This window comes from Xiphophorus hellerii, chromosome 6, assembly GCF_003331165.1.
Source record: "Xiphophorus hellerii strain 12219 chromosome 6, Xiphophorus_hellerii-4.1, whole genome shotgun sequence".
In the NCBI taxonomy this organism is placed as follows: domain Eukaryota; kingdom Metazoa; phylum Chordata; class Actinopteri; order Cyprinodontiformes; family Poeciliidae; genus Xiphophorus; species Xiphophorus hellerii.
The window spans coordinates 7,346,739-7,366,654 of NC_045677.1; the positions used below are offsets into that span (position 1 = coordinate 7,346,739).

Here is a 19,916-nt window from a genome sequence, read left to right on the forward strand (position 1 = left end):
ACACAGAGGCCGATGGCGAGCAGTCTGAGAGTCCCGGTTTATCTATTTAAGGAAGAACAGGTTCCCACTAGAAGTGACGTGGTGAGAGTAAGTGAATGATGCCTTTTTCATACGGCAAGCTCTGCTGGTTCAAGGCTTTTAGTTTTGACAGGTAGACAAAATCAACACTTGGGTTGGAGTAGGAAAAACAAGAGTTGTAAGAGGGTGCAAGAGGTGAAAATAACATAAAAGTTTGGCAACCTCTCATTCAAAAACAATTAGAGAGACATAGAGTGAGTGAGTTAGTCATTTAGCTAGCTAGTTATATTAGTCAATTATAGTTCATTATTTGTGCCATACTCCATAAAATTAGACAATAGCACATATATATATATATATATATATATATATATATATATATATATATATATATATATATATATATATATATATATATATATATATATATATATATATATATAGTGTGTGTGTGTGTAGTGTGTGTGTGCAATTGTGCATATATGTATATATACTCATATACTCATATGTAGACAGACAGACAGACAGATAGATACTATTAGCATGTAATCAATTGCATCTTTTTTCTGGACTCTGCTGCCACCTTCTGGCTACAGAGGAACTCTTCAAAAACCACGCAGAATACATTATTTACTTTACTTGGAGCAAAAACATGTCAGGCCTTGACTTCCAGTTGAAATCATTTATCAATCATTTAGAATTTAGGTTAAAAATATTGACCAGAAGTATATGCACTGTACCAGCAAATAGTGTACTTATTAAAAAATTAAACTGTCTGTTTAACAGTAGGAACTCCAACTTAGTCATGACGAAACATGACCATACATCCAGCCTTGGTCAATGTCAAATATTAACCATCTTCTGATCCTACTTGGGCTGCTCAGACAGACTGTCACAAGACTCAGAATAAAGTAAAGTCGTGTAGGTTCATATTCGTCACTTGTCAAGCTTCTGACTGACCATTAAAATTACAACAGCAAACCTCAAAACGGGTCTCAAGACGACTTGTTAAGGCTTTCTGACCTAGCAGCACAATCCCGCATGCTTCCTGCTGCTTGGTTGTATTTCAGTGGACACCAGCGCCCCCACGTGGTGCTGGGCTGAAGTTGCTAAACTTCAATTAGGCAACTTATGATTTGGTGCCAAGTCCGTGTTTTTTAAGGGTCTGCAGTAGCAATTAAAAATCTATGTTTTATAAGGTTAAAGCTCAAACTCATAATATGTTTATTTTTTAAAGGACAATGTATGATTTGCGAATCATGTATTTTATTTGTATAAACGCAACAAAAATCACATTTTGAATGCTTTTATAGCACTGGGGGTCACGTTACAATGAGACAACGGTGAACACGCACAACATAGAACTGTCAAATCCGGTCTCAGTTATTCTACAAATATCCAAAAGCACAGATTATATATGTAAAATTTCCATGAAAAAATTGTTTTATTTTTTTTTTCCTCAAAACTTATTCAGTCCCCTATAGCTATTCTTTAACCACCCATCCCCCCCAACCATCAAACCAACGACCAGAACTTTTAAATAATAATAATAATTAATAAAATGTTGTAGTTGTCTTTTTTAATATGAATACAATTTTCTGGCAATACTTCTTTATAATTCGGTATGAAAATATAAATGTGGGTCCTAATGTCCGATTTGATTGCTAGATGTCAAAAGAATGTAAGAATCGTACATTCTTACGTGACGTGGGGAAAAAATGAATAAAGTAAAGAACTGCAAAATTCATAACATGAAGAAATTTGCAACAAAACGCGGATATGCTAAATAAATCACCTTTTTTATGTGTATATGTTTGCAGCGCAGTAAAACGGCCTGCAGAGGTGGCGGCACAGAAGAAGGAGGGTAAAAAGTGAAGGTTTGTGTCAGAAAAGTTAATCCTTAAAGCTGCCGGGAGAAAAAGGGAGGGCTGGCCGGGTGGGTGGATGGATGGACAAGTGTCCGCTGTCTGCTGCTTTGGCGCATATTATGCATGGTAAGCTGAAAGGCGCAACGGCATGTTGCATCGCGCAGAGACCGACGAGAGGCGACGCGCCCGCGCCGCGCAGCAGTTTCATGGAGCCATGTGAGACAGATCTGCGCATCTTCGGGACTCTGTCATGGCGCACAAACTTCTGCTGCCCATCGGTGAGTTCGCTGAACGAGAACATATAACCTCTGACAGAAAAAAAAAAATCAAGTGCAAACCATCTGCGAGGACTCATCAACTGCTGCTCACTTCCTGTTCCCCCCTGCTTCTCTCATTTCGCCTTCTTTCTCTCTCTTCTGGCTCCCCAGCGATAGCAGCGAGCCTCATTCCACCTGAGCTGTGTGGTTCAACAGCAAACACGAAAAAAGCTCAAGGTATAACTTAGTACAAGTATGCAAGTTATTACAGTTTGATGCAATACGTTTGATGCCTCATTTAGCCTCATTCAAAGAAATGATTTCTCTATTAATGCTCATGTTAGAAGCACTTCCTTGAATGTTTTTCTACTTTTTTTTTATTCGGATAATTCAATGAAATACCCCCAATGTAGGGCTCGTGTTGTAAGTCAGGGGGCGTAAAGAGGTTTAAAAGGGTTGTGGTTTTAATCCTGTTCAGTTCAAAATGAAAAATACTTCATCCTAAAGGGAAATGAAATGTTGTCGTATCAAGTATGTTGAAAGAGTCATTGTGAATTGTGATGATGTGGTGCAGGATGAATCTCCGACAGCAGTCAGTCTTGCAACGGCTCTGAAGAGCTCTCTGACCGAAGTTAAGTTTTATTACCTTGTAGGTATAATCACTTAGATTATCTTTTACATGTTTTTGCCTTGAATAAGTTTAAATACCTTTAAAAAAGACCGTAGATATGTACTCTCGAGGAAATCCACGAGAATCTCACAGCAGCCACTGAGATTTTAGCAATCTGTCTTTTTTGTTGTAAATTAGAATTTTTAAACAAATCAAAACTACAATAAAAGTAAACACGACACAAAACGACAAAACCCAATTCGATAAAAAAAACAAAAACAACCTAATTCTTTTTTTTTTTTGTTAGTGAAAAACAACTCAGGTGTGACCCCTGCTGGACAGTGTGGAACATGGGTGAAGGAGCCCAGTGGAGGGTGCTTCACCTCTCCAAACTACCCTGAGAAATACCCACCTGAGAGGGAATGCATCTACATCATAGAAGGTGAGACACAACGACTGTCCCATCCTGCTGCAGATCTTCCCTCCCACTCTTTAAACGGTCCCTCTGCTGCAGCCTCGCCTCGACAGTGCATCGACCTGTTCTTCGACGAGAAATACTCCATTGAGCCATCCTGGGAGTGCCGATTTGACCACATCGAAATCCGCGACGGGCCCTTCGGGTTCTCTCCGATCATCGGCCGCTACTGCGGGCAGGAGAGTCCTGCCTATGTCCGCTCTAGCGGGCGGTACCTCTACATCAAGTTTGTGGCCGACGGCGAACTGGAGGCCATCGGGTTTTCAGCCCGCTATAACTTCACGCAAGGTGAGCAAGAGCTGGAGATGTTTTGAGGTTGCCCTCTCGCAATGTGAGCTTGTTAAGTTGTAGTGTTGAGCTGTGACAAGGATCGACTAGTGTAGGTTTGGGCACAGTCACCCATTGTTAGAGTATAGTGACCTTAAAGCCCCAATATCAATGGTATTCTATTGTGTTTTGTTGCATAGACCAACTCTCGAAGCAATACACCACTGTGAAATGGGAGGAATTAATTGTGTTGTGCATTTGTATTCAGATCCCTGAGTGTTACAATGTAGAACCACTTATACTGAAAATGCTACTTTAAGTCTTTTGAGTTATGTCTGCCATATTTGCAGTAGTTCCTCTCCGGTCAGACTAGCTAGAGAGCATTAAGATCAATTTTAAAGTTTCTCAATGTCCAGTTGCGAACAGGCGATTTAGGGGGTTTTCACACCTTATAGTTCGGTAGACTCAGTTTGATTAGGCACCAAATTTGCGACATTTTACTAAATTTTCAGCTGGTGTGATTCAAGTGTCAACAAATAAACAAACAAACCAAAACCTTTGGGAAAAACCTTTGGGTGGCGCTGCAGCAAGAACTACTGGAGAAAACGACATGAAAACCTCTGAAGGAGACACAACTTAAGAAAATTTAAATATATATTTCATATACATATACATAAAGGGAGCGGCATCAGATTTAAGCGGTTGTAGAATTTCTCTTTTGTCTTTGGCAAAAGACTATGAGCCATTTTTTCCCCCTGCTAGCGTCAGTCAGGAGCATTTGTTTTGATTGAAATTACCCAGAATGCCTTGTGCTACAGTCCACCTCCTGCTATTGCTGGGTTTCAGACACGTGACCCGGATGACGTACAAAATTCAGATGGAGGGCCGGAAGGGCATTTCTCCGGTTCAAAACAAAGCAAAATTGACCACAACCAGTACGCTAATGCCCTAAATAGGCTGAAACAGATGAGGCTTCTTGAAAAAAATACCCGTATATTTAGGATAGGATCCGTATTAACTCTGTAAAAAAGACTTATCTTATAACCTTGAGGAGGAGATCTACATAACTACCTATCTGGAGCTGCAGACCTCATATTATACCACGAACCAGAAGAAAGTTTTCAAAAGCCTGGAGAATACAATTATTTAGTTTCATTTTGGGTCAACCATTTAAGATCAAAAGAAGCATTAAATGGCTGTCGACTTGTTTCTGCCGGGTGAGTAGTGAATTGTGTTATTTTAAGTAATTAGTCTATGATAACGATGCTATGCTAACAACAAACTAACCTGTGTTATTTCTATGAGCTTGGATCTGCCGGTAAATCATTTATTTAGCTTCTGTAAACCCAAATTCATACTGGAGTTGTAAGTTAATGTTGAGTCGTTGTAGGACGTTAGATTCAGGTCCAATGTAGGTCAACCATTAGCAGCGGTCTACAGAAACCTCATGTTCGTGTCTGGCCATGAATATAGTTTGTGTCCAGACAGGAAGCATGTGGGGAAACAGTCACAGCTCACTGTGACTGTATGGCTGGGTAGGTTATATTTAGTTCATTTAGCATTTTTATTTATTCTTTTGGCATGAAAGTCCCACTGAATAAACATTATATTTTCTGTCCGGGACTCGGCACTGAGTTAGCTGCTAGCAACACTAGCACTCCGAGGACAACCACGCTAGAGCCTAAAAATAATATATCTTACCTTACATATGAATGCTTGTCTTTCTAAGTGACTGTCCAATAAAATATCTAAAAATACAATTTATACTTTCTAACAGTAACCTGTTAGAAAGTGGGCCCTGCAAACTCTGGCAACCCTCCTGATTTTAGCTGTAGATTTTTGATCCACTTTTCTCCTCTTTTTTTTTTCCAGTAAGTTTTTAAAATTTAACCCCCTTGTGACCAACTACTTTCTAAACACGAAAATAACGTTTATCTTTCTCTCTATTAGAACGGTGGGAACAACCATACAGGACACAGACTTTAGACATTTTGATGTTGAATCAATAGAAATAAATGGGCTCCATTTACTTCCGGCCCTGCATCTGCATTGGGTGACATCGGTGCTACGTCATCTGAAACCCAGCAATTGGACTGGTCTCTGGTCTGCTTACATTTGCAAGTAGCATTGGAACTGCGCCAGAACTGCACCAACCCCAAACGAACCGGACTTTGTAGGCAGATGAACTGGAGTCCGATTAAAGCCTCCTTCGAATTTGTCTGCACCCATCTGCCATTTTCCCCTCCTCACCTAGATGATGCACAATTACTTCAAAAATACACACCCCATTAGAACATTATTTTGAGTCTTTGAAGTTATTTTAGCTGTGGAAATCGTAATCGACAAGAATATAAACGGTCTTGCCTGTAGGATGTTGTGCTCTCCGTTTTGTTGTGCAGGCACAGCAGCTGCAGCTGACAAGAGCAGGGCAGCACAGGCATACACACACACACACACACACACAGAGGCTCTTGTTCTGTCCGTCTGCCACGTACACACACACACACAAGTTAATGAAAGCTTGTCTTCAGGGAATGCGGCTTGTCAGCGCTGAGCCGCGGTAGCAGCTTAAGGGTGTCCGAGGCAGAGGCTTTATTAACCACAGAGTTTATGGGCCACCTACACCGACAAGGGGCAGAGATTAATCCCCATCCCTCTGTCCATCCACCAGACTTATCTTTTTTTTAGACTGTTTTTAAGCATTAAAATGTCTCTGCTACTGTTTTTGTTCCTTCAAGGGATTACTACAGCTAGAGCCTCCCTCAGTCGGTCCTGAAGAATTTGGTTATACGTGTCATGGAGAAGAGTTGAATATATATATTTTTAAAAGATCGCTATCATTTTGGTGACTCTTGCATATTTTGAAAATTAATAAATACATGTTAGGGATTCCCTGAGATGATTTGTTCCTTTGAGAGGACATTTTGTTTCTTTTTTTTTGTTTTTGGGTTGTGGGGGAGAAGGAAAGACTGGTTTTTGTGCATCTATATCACATGTAATTAATTGTTCAAGTCAAAAGTTAATCTGATCCCTAATTCCGGCCATCTCATGAGGCAGGAGAAAATTTGGCCACAGACCTGCGTGCTCCATATCAGTTTGTCAACCAAAATGAAATCAAGTGTTTAAGTTGTTTGTTCACCGGCTGACAGTATTCTTTAAAGTATTTTTGTGAAGAGTGCAAGCAGTGTAAAATGTTTGTGAATAATGCGTCATGGTCACGATGAAGTTGTGCTGAAGATGTGGTAGGAATGTGGTCAAAGCTAAGCCCTTACAAACGATTGATAAGCGTTACCATGGTACCATCACCATAGTTTTTTTTTGTTCTGATGTGTTTTCATGTGTCATATGAGACACTTTGAAAAAAAGGGCATCTCAATATTCTATTCCAGCTGCATTATTCTGTGTGTGTGTTTGTGTGTGTTTTAGTATTTCTCACCTTCTAAGTTCCATCTCTCCAGCTGCTACGTTGAGCAGAACCACTGCTCCTGATGGGGCCCAAAGCCCAGAGCTGATCAAACCTGAACTAGGATTTTCCACACTGAGAACAGAAGCTTTAAAAAAACTATTTAAATCAGGGAGATTTTCCCCGATATCCATGAAAAATAGTTTTATCCATCCATCCGTCAGTCAGTCAGTCAGTCAGTCAGTCAGTCAGTCAGTCAGTCAGTCAGTCAGTCAGTCAGCATTATCAGGGTTGATCACTGGCCCTCTTTCAGAATTTGTTCACTCTTTTTGCTGATCTATAGTCAGGGTTTGTGCAGGTTTTCTTTTATCATCAGTTATTAAGCATCTTCTCTGCCTTTTTTACCCTCAACCCATGCCTTTGGAAATATGTCGAAAAATGATGTCTTTTTAAATATTATTTCCTATTTTTAACACTTTGCATTCTTGTGTATACTTTTTTTAAAAACATCTAATCTTACATTCTCCATCTTTATTTTTATTTTTGTAAACCTACATAAGGACGAATTCTACTAAACGTCATGCCTCTTGTTTTTATTTCAGCCTTACAGTTTTGCTCTTCTTTTTGGCATAAATCCTCTGAGGATAAATTGTTGTGTCTCACACAGATGCGCACACACGCCCACGCCCACACACACCCACACACATAGACTCGCAGGAATAAATGTGAATAATCTGGCCTGGCCTGGAGCAGAAAGGTTAAGAAACAGAGAGGATTAATGAGAGTCTTGGTTGTTTTAAACCTCTCAGTCCACCACGTTACCTACTTGCCTTATAAACTCTGGGTTTTTGGGGTTTTTTTGTGTTTTAGATGTCAAAAAATATATATAGATGTGAAAAATCATTCTCCTTTTTCTAAACAGTTCTGTTACAGCACACAGTCTCTTACATCAACATAAGAGATGTTTTTTCTTTCTTTCTTTTTTTTTTTTCAAATAAAGTATTTCATAAGAGAAGCCACAAGTACCAGTGATTTTTATCGCCAGGTTGGTAGAAACCACTGGAGCCTAATCTATCCTCGACCAAGCTGGTCTGTTGAGATTTTTAAAGCACAGAGTGTTCAGGACACAATATGTGTTCTCTTTGTGTGATTTTCTTTTTTTTTACAAAGAGCATCAGGGTTTGTGAGTGTTTAAATGAGGCCAGCAGAACTGTGCTGCAGAGTCAGTATTAAAGCTTCGGCCAGCTGTGTGTTTCATATGCCTTTCAATATGCCTGGAGTATTACTGTTTTTGCTTCTTTTTTTTTTTTCCTTTTTGCTTTTTAATCTTTGGTCAGTGATTTTGTTTCAATCTCAATTTACTGCTTTACACAGCGCTAAACAACAGATGATATACATTTCTTAAGTTGACTGCACAATGAAATGTTATTGCAGTTACAATGTACAGAGCAGCGCATAACTTGAAGAGAAATGAAATGTATAGAATATAGATAGCTAGATAAACTGAACTGAATTGAAAACGTCAAGTGACAGTTACAATTTTCTATGAATAAAAATCTTAAAAGTGCGGCCTTACCCCTGAGTGAATGTTTTGTAGGAGCAACAGCTACTATATTTTCCCTCTGCATTGTTGAACTATAAACTGATATTTTTTTTCCCCCATTCCCGTTTTTTATATTTGTTTGTCAGCTCTTTTCCACAGAGAGTCACGGTTAGCAGTATGGCTGTTGCTAAGGAAACGCATTGTTTTACGTTTTGCAAGATAAAACTTGGAAATTACCTGCAATTAGTTTAAGTTTGTCAAAACTGCCTAATCTAATCTCCTGGCAGATTAGATTTCATTAAATTAAAATTAAAAATGCAAAGATTTTTTGTTTTTTTCCTTCCACTTTTTTTTAACGTTTTTTTTTTAGTTTTGACTGCATGAAATATATTTTTTTAATAAAATTGGAAAGATCCAACAGATGAAAAGGGCTTTAGATTATTGCCTCATTAAAAGAGAAACAGCATTTTTGTTCACTCAACTTTTTTGGGGGGGTAATCAGTTGTTTTCTATTTTGTCGACCACATTTTTTTTTACCACTCTTGACTTGCGGTGAGGGGCCGAACAAAATCATGGCTCCCAGGCACCCCCACATCCCACACTATCACAGGCAGTGCATCGCTTGCATAAAAGCCAGATGTTCTCCATGCAAGAGAAATGAAAAGTAAAAAGGACAACAAGTAAATTAAACATAGATAGACATAAATAAATCCTGAAGTATCCTGTGTCTCATACAAACATTTAGAGAGATTTATAAGGCTGTAACAGCGGTTCAAGGTTTTAAAGAATATCTGGATTCTTCATGTGTATAAAATTTTTTTCCCCCTCAATTATTGCTCTCAATTTCAGATCCCGAGTTTGAAGGAATTGGAGAATTGTCGGCTCTACCAGGTGAGTATTCATTTTACCATCCAGGCGAATACAAACAAAATCCAACTTTCTGACTGGAGTATTTTTATTACTCAGCTTCATAGGAGATAAAGATCTGGGTTGATTAGATTTTTTGTTCTTTTGCTACTATTTGCTATTCAGCCGCTTATCTTACTTTTCAAGCGCCTTGTCAGATGAGCAGTGACATGTGGCTTTGAGGACAAACCCACCTTTTGACATGCAGCATCAATGTCCTCTAAATTTTTACTACATAGCAAACTTTGTGTTATCTTACCATGGCATCAATCAGTTTGTATGATTTAACGGATTAGTGAGACTTGGGATGAAGTGCTCATGTTGAGAAATTTCATGCTTTTCTTTTTTTTTTTTTTAGCTTGAAGAGAAAATCTGTTAGAAGCTTTCCGATTAAACTGGATTAAAACAAGATAAAGATAATCTAACATATAATGAAACTTGTTGATTTGCTTTTTGTTCGGTCATTCTTTTTTGGGATTGGAGAATTTTTCTTTGTTACATTTTTTTTTTTTTGCTTGTTTTTGTCAAGTGGGTCAACACAGTTTTGTGTAGTTTGTCCCCGTTTAAAAGCTTCGGATAAATTTGCCATTTAGTGTTTGTGCAGCTGCGGTTTTCTACTTACCTCTTTTTTCTTTTCTTTTTTTTTTTTGCAAATTTCGATCTGGTTAGGCGCAGACGATTCCACATGCACCAACATAAAAACACTACCATCTATAATAGCTCTATGTTGGTGTATGAAGGCTTAAATCCCGACATACTGAGAGCTTTCAGATCAGTAAACAAAGATGTTATTGCTAGATGGACAAAAGAAATACTACAAATTTCTTTTTTTGACATAGCTTGTGATTTTGAGCTGAGTGGTCCAGAGGGCTTCGTGGAATCCACACAGATAGCCAAAGAGGGAAAGGCACAGCTGACTGAAGCAGTGGACTGCAGGTGGTACATCAGAGCTCCACCAAGAGCAAAGGTAGGCACGCTCCAGAGTATGTTCATTCATTGTAAAAATAATAATAGGAAAGAAAAAAAAGAAGATGTTTGGTAACACTTTATTTGAAAGTGTGTGCATAAGACTGACTTAACATCAGTGGCGCAAAAAAAGGTGGCTATGCAGTGTATGCTACGCATAGGGGCGCTGCACTAGAGGGGGCGCAAAAACGATGTGGGGACATTTTTTTCTTATAGTCAGCATTTTATGTACTTAGCTGTTTGTGCATGAAATGATCAATAACAAAGGAAAAGCACTGATTAGGCGCCCCCTCCCTGTGAGATGTTCGCATCAAAAATATGCAGTTGTGCCCCTGCTTAATATCTGTCGTGAACATGAAGGAGCCTTCATGAATGTTTATGACTGTTGTTGTGAAGTGTCGTTCGGTGAATAATGACACTTTTAATGCAAAGTTGACACTTTTAATGGACGTTTAATGCAAATTTTAATATAACTTTGCATTAAAAGGGTCATTATTGACCAAATAATACAACATTTACACTTTCTATCGACTTTTAATGCAACTTTTAGTGCAACTTTGCATTAATAGTGTCGTTATTTACCGAATGACACATCATGACAACAGTTGCTAACAATCAGGAAGACTCCTTCATGTTTATGTGTGTCATGTCAGTGTTATTCACACCCCCTCAAATAAAGTGTAACCAAATGGGCGTTATTATACCATGCAATAATATATATTAGTTACAAATAAATGTACCAAGTGTCTTTTGAAACTGATTAATGATATTTGTCTTTACAAGGGCATAAACAGGTCTTCAACATTTTTACTGTGGGTGGACTGTGATGTCTGACATGCAATAATTACAGCTCAAAAGATTGTTCCATGCCACAGTCTTAGAAATGCTCCTTTTTTTTTACCTTCATCTGAATGCTGGGCCACCAAAAAATATAGTTTTTGCCTTAAAAAAATAAAACATAGGCAAAAGAATATCGGCGAATTGACAGTTATAGATATGTTGGTTTCCCATCGACCACACGTGCAATTAGGAGGCGTGCGTGTTTCCTCCCCAGTTGGATTTCTGTCCTCGGAGCTCAATCTGTGTGTTGGGCTTTTGTTGTGCATGTGTGTGCTTTGGAGAGTTTCAGCTTGTTGGTTTGCCTTTCGCCCAAATCCCCCCCCGCAGATCTACATGCGTTTTTTAGAGTACGAAATGCACAACTCAAACGAGTGCAAGCGCAACTTCGTCGCCATCTACGACGGGAGCAGCGGAGTGGAACACCTGAAGAACAAGTTTTGCTCCACGGTGGCCAACGACGTCATGCTGGTGACCTCTGTGGGCGTGGTGAGGCTCTGGGCGGACGAAGGCAGCAGGAAGAGCAGATTCAAGATCCTCTTTACCACTTTCCATGAACGTGAGTGAAAGTCAATACGTGCACGAGGGAAAAAAATGCATTTGCGTGTGGTACAGCTACATTTTGCGTTCAATTTGCTTCTTTGATGAATAAAAAAAATAACAGGCATGTGTTCTTTGACATGATGTGTGTTTGTTGAAGTCAATAAATTGTTCCCACTAAGTCAGTATGGGACTCATTTTGAACCACGTTCAAAAAACCAAAATATTTTGATAACATTTTCATGGTCTTTTCTTGCTTAAGCGTGATCATGTCTCTCTTCAAGAAGACATTACAGTAGTTGATCAATGTGGGCAATATCATAGCAATTTACTCTATCAGTTGTTTTTGTGGTCTTATGCTAGTATGATGCCAAAAGTCCTGTTCAACCAATCACAGGGACTATAAGAGGACTTCTTTCTTGTTCACTTTTTGACAGTGCTGTATACTGCGAAACATTTGAAGGTGTTTTAACTTGAAAATAAATGTCCACCTGCTGCCTTGAAAATGCAACAGCTGGACAAGAAAACTGTTTTGACTTTAACTCAGAAATTAAAGTTCATGAAGTTGATTTAATGACAAGAGACAAGTTGTCTAAACATCGTTTTTTTAAAGTTCATTAATCTTGAATTTTGAGTTTTAACCATGTCGTTATTTTACTAAATGCAAGAAAGAAACTGCCCTCATCTAGTTAAAGAGCAAACATTTCTGTATTATTTTCACTCACAATTTCAAGTTAAAATGACTTGATTAACTTTAGAATAATTTAAATTCTTGTTTTGCATTGCATGAACAGAGTTTCTGATATCATAATGAATTTAAACATCACAATGAGTTCTGTTCAAAAATATTTATTGTGAACAGGACATTATTTCCAAGCTTTGCAAACTGACAGCTGCATGAAAATGTGCACTCTAAGACAGATCTATGTAACGCATTTCTGTTTCACTCACGGTGCCACACAGGATACAAAAATATGTCGCTAAGCGCACTGGGAATTAGTTCCCACTCCTGTCTTTTTCTTCTTTCAGTTTTTTTTTTTTAAGCGCTAACCTAAGAACCCTTGTTTATTCAACTCTTGGAGGTTTGACAAAATGAACAAAAAGTTCACACAACGTACCGCTGTAAGTTTGTCTTTCGCAAACCCACACATTTAGGTTGAAAATCAAAAACTCCCAAGTATTATTTGACTTAAAGAGCAGAATATAGTAGACGCAACCAAATGTTTTGCAGTGCATGTGTTCATCCTTTCATAAGAACCTGCTCTAAACTCAGTAAAATAACAAATAATAAACAATCAGTTCAAAGTTCTCAAAAAAGCGAGCTTTTATATGAAGCTTTCATATGAACATGTTTGTACGCAGTGATGTTTTTTTTTTTTTTTAAAGATCTGTAATGGTGAAAAATAACAGAGTGAATCCCTGAAATAGTCTACTTAAATAGTTTGCCTTAAACTTTGACCTCTGCATGTCAATCGTCTTTCGTCTTAGCTCCATGTGAAGGAGACACCTTCTTCTGCCACAGCAACATGTGCATCAACCACACCCTCGTCTGCAACGGCGTGCAGAACTGTGTTTACCCCTGGGACGAAAATCGCTGCAAGGGTGCGCTGATGGTTTGCACTTGCAACGTCTTTCTTTCTTTTTTCTTTTTGGTTTCCGTCTGCTGAGCCGTGGTTGTTGTCCACTTACAGAGAAGAGAAAAGCCAGCATCCTGGACACGCTGGACAACACCAACCTCACAATCATCGGAATCACGTGCGGCCTGGTCGTCATCCTGCTCATCATTTCCGTCATCATTCAAATCAAGCAACCTCGCAAGAAGTACGTCATCCGCAGGTGAGGGATGAAAACCCCGTGCGGTGCGATTTGCTACCAAGGTGTTTACCGCTAATAGCTTCCTGTAATGTGGAAGTTACAAGCTAATACTTGCCAGAGGTGGGTAGTAACTAGTCACATTTACTGAATTACATTTACTGGAGTAAGTTTTTTGGGAGAAAAATGTACTTTTAGGAGTATTTTTACTGTGCTGTACTTTTTACTTTTAGTAGAATAATTTTATTATGACGTATTTCTACTCTTACTTGAGTAAAATTTCTGGATTTTCTACCCACTGAATGGAAAAACAAACATGTTTTAAACAAAAAATTCACCACAAACAAACACACGCTTTTGTTCACGTTACCTAAGGTTTTCATATTGAAAGTAACTGATGTGGACATTTTTTGATTTGATTTATTTTGTTATATTTTGTCTCTTATATGAAATATTGACCTTAAAATACCAAAATTTCCACTTAACTTCATATTTAATCCATCTGATGATGCCATTTTTCAACAACAAAAGATTAATAATTTGATCAGTTACTCAGTACTTGAGTAGACTTTTATACCACTTGAGTAATTTCTTGCACCGTTACTTTTGACTTTTATTGGAGTAAAAATATCTCCCAAGTCCTCCTACATGACTACAATGGTTGGATACTCACTTGCTATGGCGTCAAGTTTTACTTTCACTGTTCCTGTCACGTCTTTGTTTGGTTGCAAACAAGCAAACGAAACGTGTGAAGCCAGGCTCACTGCAGACACATATCAATCAATCAATCAAATTTTATTTGTATAGCACATTTCAGCAGCAAGGCATTTCAAAGTGCTTTACATCATAACAAACACAGAATCACAATGCAATATAGAATCAATCATTAAGTCAAGTTACATCAATAAATTTGTAATTGATTACATTTCAAATACAATTCTAAACAGGTGGGTTTTCAGTTGAGATTTAAAAGAAGTCAGTGTTTCAGCTGTTTTACAGTTTTCTGGAAGTTTGTTCCAAATTCGTGGTGCATAGATGCTGAAAGCTGCTTCTCCTCGTTTGGTTCTGGTTCTGGGGATGCAGAGCAGACCAGAACCGGAAGACCTGAGAGGTCTGGAAGGTTGATACAATAAAAGCAGATCTTTAATGTATTGTGGTGCTAAGCCGTTCAGTGATTTATAAACTAACAACAGTATTTTAAAGTCTATTCTTTGAGCTACAGGGAGCCAGTGGAGGGACTTTAGAACTGGTGTTATGTGCTCTATCTTCCTGGTTTTAGTGAGAACGCGAGCAGCAGCATTCTGGATCAGCTGCAGCTGTTTGATTAATTTGTTGGACAGACCTGTGAAGACGCTGTTGCAATAATCAATACGACTGAAGATGAACGCATGGATGAGTTTCTCTAGATCTGGCTGAGACATTAGTCCTTTAATCCTGGAAATGTTCTTCAGGTGATAGAAGGCCGACTTTGTAACTGTCTTTATGTGGCTCTGGAGGTTCAGGTCAGAGTCCATCACTACTCCCAGGTTTCGGGCCTGATCGCTAGTTTTCAGTTGTAATAACTGAAGCTGTGCATTGACTCTAGATCGTTCCTCTTTAGGTCCAAAAATAATAACTTCAGTTTTGTTTCTGTTCAGCTGGAGAAAGTTTTGGCACATCCACACATTTATCTGTTCTAAGCATCTGTTCAGTGATTGGATGGGCTCTGAGTCACCTGGTGACATCGTAATGTAGAGCTGTGTGTCATCTGCATAGTTATGGTAGCTAATATTATTTCCTGTTATAACCTGAGCTAGTGGGAGCATATAAATATTGAATAAAAGGGGTCCTAGGATTGAACCTTGGGGTACCCCACATGTGACCTTTGACCTCTTTGATGAAAAGTTTTCAATTGAAACAAAGAAATCCCTGTTCTTTATGTAGGATTCAAACCAGTTAAGCACTGGACCGGAGAGTCCGACCCAACTCTCCAGTCGATTCAGTAATATGTCATGGTCAACAGTGTCAAAAGCTGCACTGAGATCCAACAGAACCAGCACTGTGGTTCTGCCACAGTCCGTATTTATATGGATGTCATTGAACACTTTTACCAGGGCGGTCTCTGTGCTGTGGTGAGCACGAAAACCAGACTGGAAGGAGTCAAAGAGGTTGGTTATAGTTAGGAAGCTAGTTAATTGTTTACACACAGCTTTTTCAATAACTTTGCTGATGAATGGGAGGTTGGAGATCGGCCTGTAATTCTGCATTAGTGATTTGTCCAGATTGTTCTTTTTTATAAGTGGTTTGATTACTGCTGTTTTCAGAGCCTGGGGGAAAACGCCTGACGAGAGCGATGAGTTTACTATTTGGATCAGATCAGCAGCAATAACAGGCAGGACTTTCTTAAAGAAATGTGTGGGTAAGACATCCAGACAGCAGGAACTGGAGCTTATTTGACTTATAATTTCCTGTAGGGTTTTATAATTAAGTAGTTGAAATTGGGTCATTTTTCCTGTATTTGTTTTGTTTGGGCACAGCATTGGTACTGACTTTATAGTGGATGTACAGATTAATCCTCTGATTTTTTGAATTTTCTCTGAAAAGAAGCTGGAAAACTGGTTGCAGGCGGCAATACATTGGAATTCAGGCGGTAACGTCACAGGAGGGTTTGTGATTCTGTCAACTGTTGCAAATAAAGCCCGAGCGTTGTTAATGTTTTTGTTTATGACATCTGCAAAGAAAGCCTCTCTTGCATGTTTTAGTGTTAAATGATAGTTACGTAGTCTTTCTTTATAGATGTCACAATGAACGTGGAGTTGAGTTTTACGCCATTTTCGTTCTGCCCTACGGCAGAGTTGTCTTGCAGATCTAACTGTTTGTGTATTTCTCCATGGAGATTTCTTCCTACCAGACACAACCTTCATTTTAACATATGAAACTCTCAGCTCCAAACCTTCATGAAAACTTTATTTGGTGACTTGAGGACATGAATTAATCACGATTCATCAGTGTCTCAGCTTCTCTCAGGGTACTTTTTATTAACATATTTAAATGCAAGATGACATTGCTTAAATTACATCTGCGCATCTCTTGAAGCCAAGAAAAGTATTAACAGATTGACGGCGACAAAAGGAAACCGCATTTTACCACCAGGGATTTGCTCCGACTTTGATCCAACCAAGCATGATGATGAGTCATAGATGTTTTCAGATCGTATTAAACGATCCGAAAATTGAGGTGAATGGTGATACGTGTCGACAGAAACATTTTTCTGTTATAATTTTTTTTCCCCCGATGGAGTCAAAATTATTATTTTTTTTTATTTTAGCATACAAAATAGCTGAATTACAGACTTCCAAGTCTTCCCAAACCAAGTGGAACTAAAGAATAAGGAACGAGTTCTTTTTGTTTTTGATGTGGAACATGGGTCTCTCTTCTTTTTTTTATTCAGGGAAGTGAAGGTTTTTACAAAATAAAAATCTGAAATTCAGCTCCACAATTTTTTTAATGAACACATGTTTTGCAAATGCAACTTTGTTGTTTATATAAAGCTCACAGGCCGAAATCAGACGGGGTGTTTTGATATTGATGGACGTTTTTTAATTTATTAATTCAAACTATATTAGCTTTTTAAAATTACTTAGTTGTGGTGCAACGTTTTTAAGAACAACATGGATTCTATCTTCCAGGCATCATTTATCAAATTGTACCTACTAATGTGTAATCCGACTATCAATCTACTGTAATTTGAACAGGGGCGCCATCTAGTGGGGAAAGGTTATGACAGTTCTAAGGGCCCCTGACCGACAGGGGGCCCTCTACAATTTATTTATTTATTTTTTTTGTTCATAAAAATTGAAAAAAAAATTGGGGCCCTGTCAATTATAAAATTAATGATATTTTATTTTCGAAGATTGTTTTTAGCAGTAAAAATTAAATGTTCTCACTCCCAGACCAAAAAACACACGTCCATATTTGCCCTGAACCCCCCTGGATCTGCATGAAATGGTTCGTTCCTGCTTGGAGCTCCTCACGATGTTCAGCAGCAGACAGTAGAAAAGAAGAACAACTGTGGCTGTTATTATGCTACTAAGAAATATTATAAAGTCAGGTTTAAAAAAAAAATAGGGAGAGAGGGAGAGAGAGAAAAAGGCAAGAGTGTCAATTTATAACCCAGTTTTTCTCCAAGAGAGGAGGGTGAGATGATCAACCATTTAGCATAGTTAGCATAGCTACTATGCTATATTACAGGAAAATAAACAATTTTCCTGTAATGATATGTTGTTTCTCCACCATTAACGCATTTAGCAGTGAGTGAATGAAGTTGATTGACAGCGCTAAGACCCTCCTCCTGGTTCTGATTGGTTGTTTTGGTCGGAACGTTGCATTACTTTAGCTAGCAATAGCAGCTCAGGGAGGAGATTGATCGTTTTCACAGATTATCTGTCTAATAAACTGTCACGACATGGTGGCAGCTTTAACAAATATGGAGAAAACATATTTTTTATTAAAGTTATATACTGCAGCTTGAATAAAATGCAACTACATAGCATTTTTTTGAGAAGTCTGGATTGCTTCATGTATATTTTGCATCTTGCCTGTGACTGTTGCTCATGGGGAGAGACATTTCAGTAATCTAAAACTAACAGAAATATTTAAAGCAACCTACTTGCACACTGTATGTGGACTGTTGCATGTAAAATTCACGAGCAGTAAATATTGTGCTAGTTATCAGAATTGGACCAAAGAAAGCAAGGCTTTTAAAATTGTGACGCTTTTGTTGGGTCAGATAGACTCAGAAAACTGTAACATCAGCTGCGTGAGGGGGCCAATTAAATTTTTTGTCAGGGGGCCCAAGATTCCTGGCGGCGCCCCTGAATTTGAATACGTAAAGGAAACACCAGGAGCCCACTTTCTTCCTAATCCGACCCGGACTGTACCTATCCTAAACGTTTTCTTGTTATTTTCATTTTGCATCCTAAGAGATGACTTTGACCCAGCCCTGCTCCACCCTGGTTTTGACCCGCCACACTACGAGCTCTGCACCCTGCGCCGCGCCCCTTCTGGCGACCTCACCGACGCCGCCCTGGCGGACGACTTCGACAAGTTCCACAAGCTCAGGCGCTCGGAGAGCAAGTGCATCCGCGACCACCACTGCGGCTCGCACCAGGGAAGCATCCACGGCAGCCGCAGCAACCTCAGCCTGAGGGACGCCACCATCGCGCCCGACGGAGGGGTCGCCGTACCCCCGATGTCGCCGAGGCTGGCGACGCAGATGTCTCCGCACCTCTCTCACCACAACACGCCGGCGTGTCGGAGGAGCATCCTGGTGATGAAGCACAGCTACTCGCAGGACGGGGCGGAGGCGTACAGGGCGGAGGACGAGGAGGATGATTTGATGATGGACGTCGGCCCCACCACCAGCCAGCACCACATGCACCACCACCACATCCACCACAGCACCCCGGGGTTGGACCGTACGCTGTCTAACGACTTCTAATTTATTGCAAGTTAAAAAATCGGGTCATCTGCAATTAGTTTGCGTTGAAATCAACGAGAGATGTTCGCAGGGGAAAGTAGTTTGGGACTTATTGGCACTTTTTCTTCTCAATGGGGGCTGAAAATCCTGGAGTTTTTAAAACTTAGTAGATTCCTTTGAGTGTGTCTTCCTAACATCCACGTTTGACATTCAGCGAACAGAAAGAGCGTTTAAAGATAGTTTTAATATATGTTCCCTCAAGCCAAAGAATTAAGTTCGGTATTAAATACCACGCTGCTTATGACACAAATGACATAAAAAGGGAAGAAAGTAAACTGCAACAAAGTTGGGTCAGAAGTTCTATTGGGTCCCAGTTCCCTTTTTTGTTCCTGCATTTCTGCCCTGTTTATCTAATGGATAGGTATATACTGTCCTATTTATTATTTTATGAAGAAATGAATGAATTGACATTTTTCCACCACCAAAGCAAAAAAAAAATGTTTTATTGAGTGCTAGATACTGTACCATGTATGTTTTCACCCAATTGTTAATGGATTTGATTAAATGTTTGTTTGTTTTTTTCCCCTGAAAGCTAGCATGGCATTGTTCTTTTAATTTCACACTCCTTTTAATTGTGAAAGTATGTTTTATGTCCTTGAATTTCTACCACTTAAACATTCCAACATTTTATTACAACAATAAACGTTTTTCAATGGGATTCAATGTGATGAACGGAAATTAGTGCTGAATCATGAAGTGGAAGGAAAATGATATAATTCACTTCAAATATTTTAACAAAAAAAAAATATATATATATATATATATATATGAAGACGTGTGTGCATTTGTAATGGCATTAATGTGATTGGAAAAGTGTGATTGTGAATAGTCGTACATTTAGACGTGAGAAAGTGTACTGGACTTTTTGTGCAAATACTTCATACATCTGAAGGACA

General features: G+C 38.9%; 1 protein-coding gene across 1 annotated transcript; it reads left to right on the forward strand.

Annotated features, from left to right (window-relative positions):
* Window positions 1-2,034: 2,034 nt before the first annotated feature.
* On the forward strand, window positions 2,035-19,678 carry LOC116721892 (neuropilin and tolloid-like protein 1). Its single transcript, XM_032565921.1, has 10 exons — window positions 2,035-2,102; window positions 2,202-2,380; window positions 3,061-3,195; window positions 3,268-3,516; window positions 9,291-9,332; window positions 10,187-10,314; window positions 11,481-11,709; window positions 13,179-13,292; window positions 13,382-13,526; window positions 18,465-19,678. Exons 1-10 carry the CDS (start codon window positions 2,035-2,037, stop codon window positions 18,979-18,981), a joined length of 1,806 nt encoding a protein of 601 aa, XP_032421812.1. The 3' UTR covers window positions 18,982-19,678.
* The last annotated feature ends 238 nt before the right edge of the window (window positions 19,679-19,916 follow it).